At 35.8% G+C, this 15683-nt stretch overlaps 1 protein-coding gene across 7 annotated transcripts in view; it reads right to left on the bottom strand.

Annotated features, from left to right (window-relative positions):
* The window catches only part of FRY (FRY microtubule binding protein), a 236195-nt gene that overhangs the window by 57209 nt on the left and 163303 nt on the right, over positions 1-15683 (bottom strand). For all 7 annotated transcript variants that reach the window (XM_032678002.1, XM_032678001.1, XM_032677997.1 and 4 more), the window contains 9 exons: positions 14324-14484; positions 13370-13480; positions 11974-12128; positions 9706-9805; positions 9236-9407; positions 7254-7510; positions 5235-5381; positions 1274-1442; positions 800-890 (listed from right to left, as the gene is read on the bottom strand). In XM_032678002.1, the coding sequence (XP_032533893.1) occupies positions 800-890; positions 1274-1442; positions 5235-5381; positions 7254-7510; positions 9236-9407; positions 9706-9805; positions 11974-12128; positions 13370-13480; positions 14324-14484 (1363 nt within the window). The remainder of the gene's footprint in view (positions 1-799; positions 891-1273; positions 1443-5234; positions 5382-7253; positions 7511-9235; positions 9408-9705; positions 9806-11973; positions 12129-13369; positions 13481-14323; positions 14485-15683) is intronic.

A 15683-nucleotide genomic window follows, 5' to 3' on the forward strand; every position in this document is an offset into this window, starting at 1 on the left:
AAAGGTTCTGAAGTACAGAAAGGTTTGCTCACATAATTGTCTCTGTGCTCGGAGCCTACGGAAGGTGGGTTGGACCACTGAAGTGATATTAGTGACTATTAGCAACAACAGATTAATGTAATACTAATGCACTTACTGATGAATGCTATTATAAGCCGTTCAAAGTTCTCTTACAAAACTAAGAGGGTTTCTGTGAGAGAAACAATATATATCTGTCTGTGCTCGAGGATCTGACGACCCTTAGGCTTTGCATTTATTCGTTCGTCATTTTTTAGTATTTATCATAAGAAGCCAAAGTCTAAATTGAATATATGATTTCTAAGCAAAGTATTTTACATAGCTTTTCCTCTGTAAGATATTTTATCCAGACAAAGGAGGTGTCCTTGTGTTCTTGGATACAAAACCGCAAACTAAATTTTACTCACTGTCCATGAAATCGAAAGGTGTGATCAAAACTGATTTTTCATAAAGATTTGAGCAGTCACTATTTGATACACACTTTTGATTTTCTTTTTCCTTTGTGGATAATCCCTAAAAAACCCATGATCTACTTAGCACGATTCAATCAATGCAGGTTCAACAGTTGTTTCTTTACAATGTATTATTAAACAACAGTCAGGAACTAGAATCCTGTGAATAGCTTTTTTAAAAATCTTATACATACTAGGATAACACCATTTAGGATCAGCTTGAGCATCAGAGTTCCTCACAATACAATGCAGACCTTTGTCCAACATCTCACCCTTAGCCTAGGAAAACACATACATTTTGGAGAAAAAACCAAACCCAAACCACAAACCTTTCATCAGTCTCTTTCACCATTCTGTTCTCCTCTGCATCAGGAAAACTATCTTGGCCAGCTACAACAGTGTTACTGCTAGAGGTGGTTCCTGTGTATGAGATGTCAGTAAGAACACCTGTTACACACAGAAGACATTATTTGCAAAGTAAATAAAAAATCATAACTTAAAGGGTTTTTTAGCAGCTACAGTCAAAGTGATCATCCTGCAAGTACTCGCACATATGAATGAACACTGTCACCTCTACAAACTAGGACCTGCTTGCATGGCTGAATGGTGTAAAGTTTATATGCTTTGAGGAGTAGATTAACGTAGTAATGTTCTTCCACTCCTTAAACTAAGCTCATTCCAAAGTGACATAACCTATTGTTTTTCAAGAATTTGGCAAAAGACTAACAGGGGTAAATATGGCGTTGGTTCTTAAGTATATTTGACTACTGCAGAGCGTAACAGAAAACACATTGAGGTCATACCAGAAGCTGCAGCTGAGGCTTTGTTGCTGGCAGCAAAGCGGTAAAATGGAGGATTATCGCAGTGTTGGACTATTGGGTTCACTGGGTCGGTTTGCTGCAGCTCAAAAAGAAGCTCTTCCATTGTCTGAATAGTGTTATTGCGACACAGATATATAGCAACCTTTTTTATCTAGAGAAAAAAACAACAGTTATTAAACTCTGACTAAAGTGAATTTCCAAAGAAAGCAATAAATGTTACACTGCAGTACTGAAAGGATCCAGAATGTAACTGTTGCTCCTGGACAGACATCAAAACCACATACAGTTCACAGAGAAATAAAACTTTTCACCTTGACATCAACATCATTTTTCCAGCCAAGTCAATCTGTGATCTAATTACCTCAAAGTTTTCGCTTACCATTCACAATGAGCTGTTTAGGTATATAACTATATAACATACACATCTACAAAACTATAGCTGTAGCCACAAAGAAAAAGCCAGGTTCTAAGTAGCTACTTATATCTGTAAGCAAAGTAATAGCAAATGGAAGAAAGGCAGAGCAATTATGTACATAGACTTCATGTATCTGGATTTGAAAAATACGAGAGTATCTTTTACAGAAATTCTGGAAATTTCTATAAATCTTTTAACAAGACCTCAAAAGTTATTGTATGCATTGCAACAATAAGGGCTGTTGAGATACTGAGATCAAATTAGGCTGAATTCTTGAGGAAAAAAACTCTGATGGCTATTAAAAGCAGACGCTCTCTCCAACTCAAACCCATTTGATTCATTAAGTGCTGGAGCTGGTAGACCATATGGGGAAGCATCCCTCTGTGCTTGCCTGCTTGTTTTTAAAGATGCCCCTAAATAGATGCTTATAGGGGAGCTAAAATACTGGACTGAACTGCCTACTGGCCTCACCAAGTATAACTGTTCTTATACTCTTAAATACTTCCATTAAAATAACTTCCTAATTGCTTCATTTTCCTCTTTCTCTCTCTCTTTTTTTTTTCTTTGCTTAAACTAGAGAAAATGCACATATTCCATGTCTCTTTTACTCTACTGTGCTAAAAATTTCCCAGGGACTTTTCAGATACAAATCCATCTCCTTTCTGAGGCTCATTTCTGGTTGGGCTCACAGTGCCCTTTTCAGCTTCTCTCACCCCTGAAGGGGTCACACTAAGTCTTTGCTGAAGAAGTTTCTGAACTATAAATATTCTAAGAAATCTTTCAGTACATAATGTGAAAGAATGGACTGCTCAGCAATTTGTACTGGGGCACTGGGAAAAAAATTCTTAAAGGAAACATGAGAGACAAAGCAATTAATTTAGTTGATGAAGAAAAAGATTAAAAATAAAGTGAGTCAGGCATGCTTTTGGTTTGAAGCTGGCTCCCTGCCAAGCCTCCAAACCTTACCACCATACAGGGAGAACAGATGGCTGAAGGCACAAAGCAGCTGGTGACTGCCTTGGGGTACAGGGGGCTCCAAAAGGAGATGGGTAAACTGGCAGTCTTGCAACTCTGTGGTCTTTTGAGCCCAGGTGACCTGCAACAGTGCTGATAAACTGTCCAAATGATCTTTATTTGCTAGCACTATCTAGCAATCTGTATCTGTTATCTAATGGAAGACACATGTTTATGGTATCAGCAGTCTTGTGTAGTTAGCAGAGTTAGGTATGATTTCTTATCTGTAAACTCCAGGGCATTAGCAAAACATTGAGCAGATGCATGTGATAAGCCTAGTGTATTTTCCTACTCTAGACAAAGCTATCAGTGAAGGGGTGACTCATAGGCACAGTCAGGCTTCCTATGGAAGCTGAAATTTTTTTCAGATTTTGCAAAATATGAGAATCAGACTTTTAACATCACAAAACACGGACTGTATGGCAGAAAACACAGGAACCTTGTCACCTGCTGCCACCAATGAAGACCTGAGTGTCTTGTTAACAGCCACTGGAAGCCTGGGAGAGAAGCCAGAAAAGTCCCAGAGGCAAAACAGGAGATGTTGAGCAGATGAAGCTGGATATGCCAAAACAGATTGTTCTACTGTCCTGGAGGAGGACAGAGCTGTGAGAGCCAAGATGTTGAGGCAAGGAAAGAATTTGAAGAAAGAAGTGCTCTGGGTAGGAGGGGGTTTGAGGTTGGCTGCTCAGAGCTGTGGGATGGCAACAGTTTTGGAAAAAGGAGGTGCTGAAAGCTTTGGGTTGGCAAGTATCTAGAGGGGAGGATAATGTATGTGAGGGGCTCCTGGGCAAGACATGACAGGGTTAGCAGGCACCAGCCTGCTATTTAAGAGTCAGGCTACAAATTTAGGTGTTAGACATATACTCAGCACAGGACTACTCCTTCCTTTTAGAAAACTGCCCCTATTCCTTTTGTAAGCTGACAGAAATTTAACAGCCCTCATTTCGTGTCTTATCTCTGTGCTTTCCACTTGTTCTCTGCCAACATAGCTCCTCCTGATGGAGACCACCTTTGGGCCTAATGCCATGTCTGTCACAGAGTGTAGGATCAGTCAGGTTGGAAAGAACCTGGGAGGTCTCTCATCTAACCTCCTGTTCAAAGCATGGTCAACACTGAATGGAGAGCCTCTGTCACAACTAATGGAAAGATCTTAATTATCCTCAAGATATTTGGGATCAATCCCTTTGTCTTCCTCTCATATAAACCTTGAGCTTGTTCTTACATCAACTCCACTGTCAAATTTTTCCTCTTTTGATTAGTGAGGCATATATATACACTGATTTGAGACTACAGAACAGTAAACTCTACAAATAAAACGAAACAAACAGGATGCCTATGGCACAATAACAAATTGAAAATTTGTATGGGCTTCCATATTTTCTTTATTTCATTATGTATAGCAGTCATCTTAAGCACTTTAAGCAAATTATTATTTCAGCAACTCTAAATGAAGTATGTTTATCAGGATTTTTAGCCAAGTTTCATCCCATTATTAGTAATTTTGAATGTAATTCAGGGAAATCAATAGAAAGAGGCTAACTAATAAAACAGCATATTGTAATTGTGCTGGAAAATTTACTAAATTTAGATTCTGTTTCACCCAGCAACTGAGCAATAGGGAACATGGGAATGGAACTATCCTGCTTTTCTCAGACAGCCCTCATTTTATTTTAACTGGAATAACAACAATATCCAACACAGTTTGAGTTGCATATTACAGGAACTATTATATAATTTATGACAGCCATCCAAAGGCAGAAGTTGATATGGTAAGGAGCTTATAAAGGTTAGCTATCTTCTGTCTCTTAAGATGTCCCACAGAAAGCCTTAGTTGGTTACAGGAGAACAGAATGCATCACTTTCTTAAAATGGCATGCTTTTCTGAAAGAACAGCTAAATATTTACGACAAATAAGCTAATAAGATCATAGCATGTTATGTCCCATTCATTATACAACATTCATTGTTTAACAGACTTTCAAGATTTAACTAATAGCTTTGTAAACTAATTGATTACTGAGAAAAAATATAAGCATTTAGTATTTTTACTTCTCTTCATTTTCCATGCAAGTTATTCAATTGCAGAACAGCCATTCTGTCTTTTAAATAAAAAATTAAATATATATATACAAATTGCATATTTTTAGGAAAGTCTGTAATGAAAAAATATTTCTAATACTTTTCTCAATTCATTCTGGCAATTTATGACCCATCTCTGCTACTGTCCCCATGCACTGACATGCAAAGTTGCTCTTTGCTTGGAAGAAGCCCAGTTCCTACTTGACATGAGGTGTGCTCCACTGCTGAAGACTGAGATTTGAAGTACTCAATTCCTGTCTTTAATTTCAGGTTTTTGGCTCTTTTATTCCTGACATTTAATTTTGTACAGTGTGCTAAGCAATATGTTGATATTTCTTATTTTTGATACATAAATTAATTTTCTGCAGGTGATAGCTGTTTTCTTTATTAAAACCTGTGTAAACAACAGCAAATAAAATAAAGTGCAAACACTTACATAAGGTAAGAGGATGGTATCACTGCTAACACCACACAAACTAATGAGAAACTGCAGCGTTATCCTAAGGTTGTTACTCCATTTTTCATTGTTGGCCAAAGCATTCCAGACATTTTCCATCTCCGGTCCGGGAATTTCATCTCCATACTGCAAAGAATCATAAACATACATTTGAAACACACAGACTTCCAAACTAAAGCATGCTCTTTTAGAGCATTTTCTAATGCAAAATCTACAGTCAAATGATGTAAAAAGTTACAAAACATTATCTTCAAAATCTATCTGACAGACTTCAGAGCATAAATTCTATTTAATAACATTTAGGTTCCGATCCACAGAAGGACTTAAATCACAAAAAAAAAAAAAAAAAATAAAAATCTTAAGGAATATAAATTCAAAAAGTGAAAACCAAGCAGTTTATTAAGTTTCATCTTTACATTTGTCAAGTAACCAAAGTTCTGCATGTTTGTGCTAAGTGCTTCAGTCTTCACAGTAGTTGACAACTGGGAACCTCTCTTCCCAGTAAATCCTAGGAGAATTAAGCATTTTATAGGCCTTTGCTTTCACATTGGAAATGAGCAGTTTTTACTCTCCTTTGCAATACACAGTTATAGAAATTACTCCCTTTTGTTCAGTCAATCAAATATTTAGTGCACGCATCCAGTTATGTGGGAGTCTAGAATTGAAACTGTTCTGTTTCCCATGTAAAATTTTTGCCTCCCACTTTGAGAAGTCTGTTTTAACCACTGCCCAGGCTGACATTCTACTAGCAGAGGAGATGCAATCTCCAGGTCATGCTATCCTACTGAAAATGATATAATACATATTACCTACATCTACACTGTCACTGATATCTATATCTACTGTCATCTACACTGACACTTCCAGGTGCCAGTCCCTTTGTCACACACATAGCCTCAAAACTAGGTCAAACCGTATGGTTTGAAGCAAGCGTACTTAATCACTCTGGAACCAAGACTTTGTGTGGTTTTGGAAGCAACTTACTCCAAGGACTGCTGCTGACAGGCAGTCAGGATGGGACCGCATCACACTTGTTTTCAACCCATAAAATTCCACTAACAATATCCTAGAGACTCCATAGCATCAGATTATTCAAAGCCACTATCGTGCCTTGCATATGCAATGGATATCAAACAAACATGCTGGTGGGCTGAAGCGCAGTCCCCGCATTACTTCAGATGTGGTCATATGACAAAACACACACAAAATAATTATTATGTTTTCCTTAGAGGCCCTCAGCATGAGGCAAGATTCAGAATCAACTGCTATGTAGTGTGGAACAGACAGTCTGCTTGAGAGAGGATTAACCCTGAGCAGGTTAGGAAATACGAACCACTCTGTCTCATATGACGTAGGTACCAGGCATTTCTTTCTAGAGTTTATGTATTTAGCAGATTAGATGCATCTACTAAATCTGCTAGAAGCAGTGCCAGAGAAGGCATTGCACACTAGTAGAGCAGCCTGCAACTCAGCAAAGAGAAGGTAAAAATGGATTCTCAGTATCTCCTCCAACAGCTCCTTAGGCATTTTACATTAAAAAGTTACTGGACAAAAGGTCCCTGTCCTTTATCAGAACCTGTGATGTAAAATACTTTCCATTATGCAAAAAAAATGCTTTAACTAGCACTTTAGAAATTTATACTAATTTTACCCTTTTCCCTTTTCTAAAGAACATGTGTTTCCTAGAAAGTACAAGAGTTTCAGTAGGACAAATTCCAGGTGCTTATTCTCACCCCCAAATAAACTTTCATCTGCTGCCTTACACATTAACCCAGGAGGTGATATATGAGGGAATTGAACTTAGAACCCTCATTAGTACTCCTTAATGCTCTCACTATTAAGGTGGGGTTTTTTTAAAGGATGAAACACTCTTTGTCCAAGTTTAGAAAGATAACAGTTTTAGCATTGTCCTTAATAAAACTCTTCCAGTGCAAAATTATTGGTATTGGAGGGAAGGGTTTTACAGGTTGGTTTCTTAGTTTGATTTGCTTTTTTTACCTTGGCTGTCATATACATGAGATTATTAAGGACCAGTGAGGTGGCCTCAGGTGAGCCCCAGCCATTGCCCTTTAGTCCTCCTGTGGCTGCTATTTCCCCATCCTTGTCCTTCAGTTCATCTTCTGGAGTGGTAGGGCTCGAACCAGGGAGGAGCAGTCTGTTGTCTACAAGTTCAATATTATGAAGCCATGGTAGCAGATACGCAAGCATGATCTGTCTTCCATTTGGATGTGTAGTTGGAAATCGCTGGCTTACCTCTAAAATAGTAAGAGTTGAAGAGGACAACATATTAATTTAAGGAGGAAACCTTAAATACACTGTTTAAATCACATTTCTGATGTTTGTTAGACTACCTGATGTTTTTTACCTTGCACACCACTAGCATACAAAACCATGTATTTGAGCTTCCTGAAGAGAAACATTGCTTTAATATTCCACAACAGCAAGCAACTGGTCAGGTCTTCTGTCCAAAATAACTAACACAGTCTAGGCTTAGACACAGAAAGTCACCCCTTTTTACTGTGCCATATTATGTATTAAGTGAAGTGGATGTCAGTAAAAAGGAAAAAGGGCAATTAAATTACTGGTGGTTATTCTAGAATTCCAAGAACTTCTAGAGAATCAGAATTAACATACAAAAGTGTTCTGCAGAATTGCAGATGTCCCATTGGCCTCCAGGTTTCCAATCTATAGTTTAAATATTAAGGCATTTATTATACTGAGTTTACAAAAGCCATCTTGCATATATCGGGGTCTTATTTCCTATGGGAAGGCCCATAAAATTCAGTTGGCTGTTAGTCCAGGAGTGCTTGTATACAGCACTTTTATAGAGTTTATAAAAAAAGAACTGGCACTGTAAGGTAAAGGGATTTGGAAAATCTGGGATAAGAAATACAGCTTCCTGCCAAAGTGAACCACATTATCTCTCTTTACCAGAATTCTGCTGTAAAATCAATACAGTAAACATTTCCTTTCTTTAATTGCTGCTTGTTTTTTAAAAATCTTGAAGACACATACTGTTGTCTCTCCTTATGATTCTAGATGTATACAGAAAGAGTCTCTGACTTGGACTGTATATGAGAGTTTTTTTAAATGATACAGCCACTACAGCAACGTGAATAGACGATAACAGTAATAATGAACAACATTTGCTTAAGGATAAATGAGCCATCAGAATTTTCTTACATCAGCTATTTATAACTCATGGTATCTTGGGCACTGAGAAATGGATGATGTGCCTTTACCCTCCCTCCAGCCCCTACAAACTTAGTAAAAAAAACATAAATGGATTTTAAGAGCCACTAAGAATTCCCATGATCACAGACATTTTTGTTCTGTTACTTAAAAACTAGAGTAATACATTAGATTAATGAAAACAGATATGTCTCAAAACATCATTGTTCCCAGGAATGGTCTCAGAGTGGGCATATTCTGAATTGTGCTCTTGCAGGTCTCATTCTTTAACATTTTTCTCAGTAACTCTGAAAAAACATATTTCTGATAAAATTAAAATAATGCTGAGACATGCTTATGTGGTAAATAACAGAAGGTAGAGATCACTTAAGAGTCATTCGAATAATTGGTAAAACTGGACACAGGCAATCAGTTGGCCCAAAATTAAAGTCATGTTTATATAAAATGAAGAATTATATCCTCACAAGCATCATCTCTATAAATGCATGCGTAAGAGGAATCACATGAGAACCCATTATAGTAGAGTTTGCCAATGTCATTTTAACTGATTCAGGGCACTTGTAATTTCAAAGTTACCCTAAGATATCATAAGTGGAACGGAGTCCCCAAACAGGGTTTCTGTACTTTGCATAAGTACTTCTAGGAAATATATACTGTATTCCTAAATCTGAACCAAAATAAAAACAGGTCAAGTTAAATTTATAAACAGAATTGTGGTTCAAAATGGTAGCAATATACCATTTATACAAACATGTAAAGCAGATAATATGTCAAATAAATATAGGTACCTGAAAAAAGTGGAAGGGTAAGTTCAGGATACATCCTTGCTAGTTCATATGAAAGAAGGGCAAGTGAGACACTGTAAAGAGGTGGTAGTGGACCATGCGTCCCATACAAGATACTGCCTGGTCTTTGCTCAGCTACCTTTTTTGAATAAACAAAAAGCTTTGATTCAAGGATCTATAAAAGACAAAAAAAAAAAAAAGAAATGAGACAAAACTTCATTAATTCACAAAATGTCAGCATTTCAAGTTTAGCTATCAGAGAACGTTCTATATACTTCACAGTATACTCTCCAAATATGAAAGACACCATAACATTCATTTTTATATAAATATTCCCATAAGTATTTATAGCCAAGACAAAACTGATTGTTTATTTTCAAAACAAAACTAAAATGCAAATAAACAGTGCTTTATAAGAATTTCACAAAACAACCTTCAAAGATAGGAGGACAAAAAAAGTAGCTGATACGTGCCTGCATAAGTTGCATGGAAATTTCATAAATCTCTCTGTTGGTGTCAGATGCCTTGAACAGCACCAAGTTTAAAAGTGTCACTATATCAAAAGGATAGTTCCTAGAAGAATAAACAGTACATTTTTGTGAATGTTGGTGAGGAATTCAGATTATATTCACTCTAATTTACTATGGAATATGGTCTAAAGAAAATGTCATCTTTCTTTTCTCTGTTCTACCACCAGAATATGCGAAAGGGAGCTCGTATGAATACATGCTGCTTGATCAAAGGGCCATCTGGAGAATGGGAAGAAAGAAAGGATTATTTGTAATTACCTTAGACTAATTCTTAGGAATGCATTGAGTTATCAGCAGTGAGAAAGGCAATACCTGTGTCTATAACTGTCAATTCATTTTAATTTATGACATAAACTGTTAACAGAACAGGCCAACACCCATGAAATAAAACGGGTAGCATGAAAATTTCCAGGGATAAAGTACTTCTCGAGAGAAGTTGCAATTAAAACAGTCCCTTTGGACAAAAGACACTATCTCTGACATGAACATTTTGAGGTGTTAGACAATTCTATCAAAATTGTTTGCAAACAATAAACACGAACTGATTGAAAAAGTCCGCTATCTATAAAGTCAACTTCAACAGTAGGGTTAAACATATCAAAGTGTTAACTTAATGAAAATATTGACAGAGAGGAATTTCCATGTCACAGTATTTGGATTTTCACTAAAATAATTTTCCTTTTTCTCCTGTTGATTTGTAAATGCACCTGATTCCATTGTGAACCATCAATTTCTCATCCTAGATGTCAGCTCCTGGATGGCTGCAGAATGCCTACTTGGACTTTTTAATATGGTAGATATGTGTGTGGCATGGGACATTCTTGGTAATTCCAAACTAGCTGCAATCCATGCTCTACACCTGTCTCTTTGACCTTCAACTAAGTTTAAAAAGTAAATTTAAAAAAAGAAAAAAAGAAGGTTAGTAGCTTTTTTGTAGAAAGTCAGACAGGCATCATCAATGAGATACATTACTGCTCATTTTACTAGTAGTTTAAGCAGTGGCCTCCTGATACATTTTGATAGATGACAGAGGAAAAACTATTAACAGCTTTCAAATATTAATAAAAATTCTCAACTTGCTGGAAATAGGACTTTCCCTTCAAAGTAAATCATGCAGATCATACTCTCAATTTTTACTCTAATATGGGAAATTACAGTAATATTTTATTGTAAGTATGGGAAAGATTAATTTTTAGGACACAGTGGCATAGGTAACACAACGTGAGGAAAAAAGACTGGCTTAAAACCTGATATTTTTCTGTGTTTGTTAAATAAAAAGCATCCCTTAACATAACTGAATTTGCAAACGCAAAAATCCATTCATATTTTAAAAATCTCAGTATAATGCAGTCTCTAGTCTATTTGCTCCTGTAAGAACAGAAGAATTCTGCAGATAATTCTAAAATATTTGATTTGTTTTGATTTGCTATATGCCAAGTAGTTCTATATTGAACTATGACGATCAGATATCTTGCCAAATTATTTTTGTAGAGAGTAAATTTTCAGATGTATTTTAATTAGATGCAAATTACTGCATTATTGAATTTCTCTATAAATTTTGTCTTCAAAAAATTCAAAAAGGATAGATTTTTATGAAGGTCTGACACAAAAGAAATATTTCTATCCTTGTCTTCTTGTAGCTCGTGCTTGCTCAGCATTTGCAGTAATGATACCAGCTGACAGAAAAGTAACTAAACAAATCAAAGAAAAAGAACATGACTTTGTAGATAACAAGAAGTCAAAATAATGACTTTAAAGCTATTAACATTTAAAACATTTTTTTCCTTTTATAAATTAAATTAAAAACCATGCCAAATCTTTTGAAACCAGATTTATGACCTTGGCCTTATTAGCCACCAGCGTGCTTGTAACAAACGTGGATAGAGCCTTTCCCAAATCTTCATTTGCGAAGCCTAGCCATGGAGGGGGGGGGGGAATGGAGCTTTATGACCTACATTCATGTGGCTATTTTCTATCTTCCTGAGCAAAACAGCATCAAAATAACACAGATTTCAAATGTATATACAGTAAGAGCATCTTCTACCAAACACATTACTTTGTTTTCAGACTCATGAAAATAAAGTGTTACAGTCCCCAAGAACTATTTGAGAAGATATAACGTAAGAGTATGACCAAGAAGCCTTTACAACAGAAGCTGAACCTTCAGTTTTCTTTACATTTGAAAGCACAGATTAATGGATTAATTAATACCTGCTTCCACACACAGTTGCAATGGCTTTGAAACATCCAGAGGCAAGCTGGTATGATCCCGTATAACATCGATCTATAGCCCAGTTGAAGAGATTGATTTGATCAGGATTCAGTTCCAGCAGGAGGACTACAACTTCACAACCAAGCTGATGAACCTGAGCAAATGTTGAAACATGATTAATGGGCTCAGATATGTTCATTCTCTAAATTGTTTAGAGTGACATAGGCAAAATGGGGACAACTGAGAATTCAAATACATAAAAAGAAATCACAAAATTTATAATAAATTTATTTTAGGGCAGAGTTGAAATGTGACTCAGGTTTCAATACTCCTCATTTGAAATAAAATTCTATGCACAAAGATTACATGAATGAAATAAATTTTCCAAAATTAATATAAAGTTTCCAAAGTACAGCACAGAAAAAAGCAGAGTCTTTGGAAAATCTACAACATTTGATAGGTGTTCTTGGGCAACTTACATTTATATCAATTAACTGACTTAACTGACTTCCTAATTCCTGAGAATTTCACAGTGACACGTCTTCATGTTTATTCTTCTTTTGACTAATGCTACAAACACAACACAAGTAAGGTTTGGATTGTATAGGATAGTTTGGAACACCAAACACTAATGCCTATTAATATTTTGTCACTAAGTGTATCTATGTACTTGTAAAGACTGCAAATGATACTTATTATTAATGGACCAGGTAGGATCCTTCTCATCTAAATCTGAACTAGTTGTATAGGCAATGTGGTTTAGTTACATTCCTTCATTACAGGGATTAATCATGAACTGAAGTGATTAGCTTAGGGGAAAGAAATTTGAGCTATTTATCCTAATCAACTACCTATACTAACCTATATCCTCTAGCTGCTTCACATACATTTAGGTTTTGCTGTTTGCCTTTTTTAGCAATCACAGTCATGTGTGCTGGTATGAGACTTTTAGGGAGAACAGCAGATCAAAGTGCAAGATACTGCAAAGAGAAAGATTATTCTCTCTCTCCACTTGATGTAAATCTCCAATCTACTCCTTGTTAATCAAAAAGACAGTTCAATTAGCTATAAATGCAGAATTATGACTGTGTAGTTACTAAGTCAAGGCCCATCTTCACAGAAATGGAGGAGAAAATGGCAAGAATAATCTATTGCATGTTCTTTAAAAAGAAAAAAAACACCTTTCCTTTTCTGAATAATTTTTTTCTTCACTTATTTGCAAGACTTAACCCACACAGCTTTCACTAAGATTTGTTTTATCAGCATCTATGTTACCAAGCAGTAACAGATTTTTAGAATGTATACAGTCATAGTTCTTACAGTCACAAACTCTTTAGTCACCCAGTTACAGACATTAAAGTTATTCATCAGTGTTGTATTTTGGTGAGTACTTACACGTAAATCTTGACAAGCCAGAATGTTATCAAGCCATTTGTAAAGATATCCATCAGGGGAAAGACCAACATTATCAAACACAGGTCCACAGCAGAGCACTGCTGACATGGCCTAGAAACACACAAAACTTTAGTTGCCCAAAAAAGTAACATAATGCACCTTTCAGAATTATTTTAGCTCAGATCCAGGCTGACAGGACTGCCACTTGTTTTCCATTTTGAGGGAACTATAGTGAAAATGGTAACAGATGACTTTGCTATAATTCAATAATTATGTTGCTATAGGCTGTATTGGATTCAAGATCATGCTCAGTTTAAGCATTTTGGAGGGAATACTATTGTCCAGTTTCCCAAGATACATTTTGTCATTTTACCCAGTCTTCACAAATCAAGCTACAAAAGCAGTTAAAATATACTCAGATGTTTCAATATATTTCTGCAAAAATTAAAACTGTTTTACAGAAAGTGATGCAGCTTATATAAGTACATAAGCTACTTCTTTCCCAGATTATTTATGCAGGGGAGTTACAACTACTTTTGGCACAAAAGTATATCATTACTGGACATGTCACCAAGCAAGTATGGGAGAAAGTCCTGAGATGTACACTGGTATAGATTCAGTATGCTGAGATACTGAATTTGGTACTACACTTAATTTCAGAGCCTAAGATCCTCTTGCTGAATCTGATAATCTGTTAATGAACAGCTAAGTAAAATTTTAAAATGCCTTCTAGTTTTGAAAATAATTAGCCTTGAAAAGTGTTGACAAAGAAAAAAATAGACAACTTCAGTGCTATACTGTATGATACCACTGTACATATACATATGAGCGTACAAGCTTGCATTGAATATGCCAATTCAAATTTCTGTGAAATAAAAGGAAATATACCCCACAACTACTTGCATTTTGACTGAAAAGCTGCTGTTACCGATTTGGACAGCGAAACTTTATTACCTTTAATGCACAATACTGGTATCTTGTAATCTGATGATTTCTATCACTGTAACGGTCCAGTGGTGTGAACATAATACTGAAAGGTCCTGCCCACTGACTGAATAAGATGAACAGGTGATGCCTCAAGCTCTGCTGAGGGAAGAGAAATCTCCTGTGGTGAACTAAGTGAACAGAAACAGAAACAGTTGTGACTTGTTAATATTGAATATACATTCATGTGGCATAATGATATCAAATTTATATCAAATTTCTATAAAAAGGGAGGTTTTTTATATGTTCAATATACACTTACTCCAAAGTATCTAAGCTCCTTTAAAAATCTAATGAAGGGAGTAAGATTCATCTTATTTCTAAGAGTCTTCAGTTCTGAATTAATGGGTAGTTATACAAACATGTATATCTGACTTTAGAAAAGCATGCAAGAACCTAATTATAAAATCAGGGGTTTCACTGCCTTTGCATTCCTTTCATGGTAAATATTTACTTGTTTTTTCCAATCCTTTAAATGCAAACCTAAACAATACATACATCTTATTCTAATACACTAATAGGTAGGGACAACAAATACAAGAAACTTGGTGCCTGTTTGTTTACGACAAAGATGTGGTATATGTTCTGAACAGTCAAATTACCTGAGCAAGTGAAAAAATATCTGAATTCTTAACCATGTGGAGGAAAAAAAAGAGAATTCTTTTAAATAATAGTTTTAAGTCCCCTCAGCAAAACATGATGTCAGAGGCCGTACTATGTTTATTGAAGAGTCTAGCAAACTGCTACTAGCCAATTATTTTTCACATGGAAACTGTGGTGGAGGCCGATAAAGTTTAACTAAACAATACTTACGCAAATCAGCATGAACAATGGCTAAAAGTGATAGATCTTGACATGATAAACATTTGTTTGCTAGGAGCTGTTATGGCTTTGTTAGTTATTGATACATTTTAAAGCTGTCTTGTTAGTAGAAATATATCTCTGAATTATTGAAATGCATTAAGTTCTTATTGTATTCTCTCAAAGCATACAACATGACTTTCATTGTGGAAAATTCATACAACACACAGTCATTGGTCATGCGCCTTGTAGAATGTCAGAATGAATGCAAAGAGGAAGGGCTTTGCAAAATAAGGGCTCATGGTAAAGTAACTATTAAAGAAATACTGTACTGGTAATGAACATCATGTAGAAGAGAAATAAAGGAAAGAAATTCACTATTTTGTTTGCTGTTGGCAGCTAAGAACTTGACATCATTCAGTTCAAAGAGATTTTTTTAGAGAGTAACAGGGATAAAATTTTTTCTTTATTTTGTTCAACTATTATTTATTTTCTATGCAACTATACAACTTTGAAAAAATTTACATAT

This window comes from Chiroxiphia lanceolata, chromosome 2 (assembly GCF_009829145.1).
Source record: "Chiroxiphia lanceolata isolate bChiLan1 chromosome 2, bChiLan1.pri, whole genome shotgun sequence".
Lineage (NCBI taxonomy): Eukaryota > Metazoa > Chordata > Aves > Passeriformes > Pipridae > Chiroxiphia > Chiroxiphia lanceolata.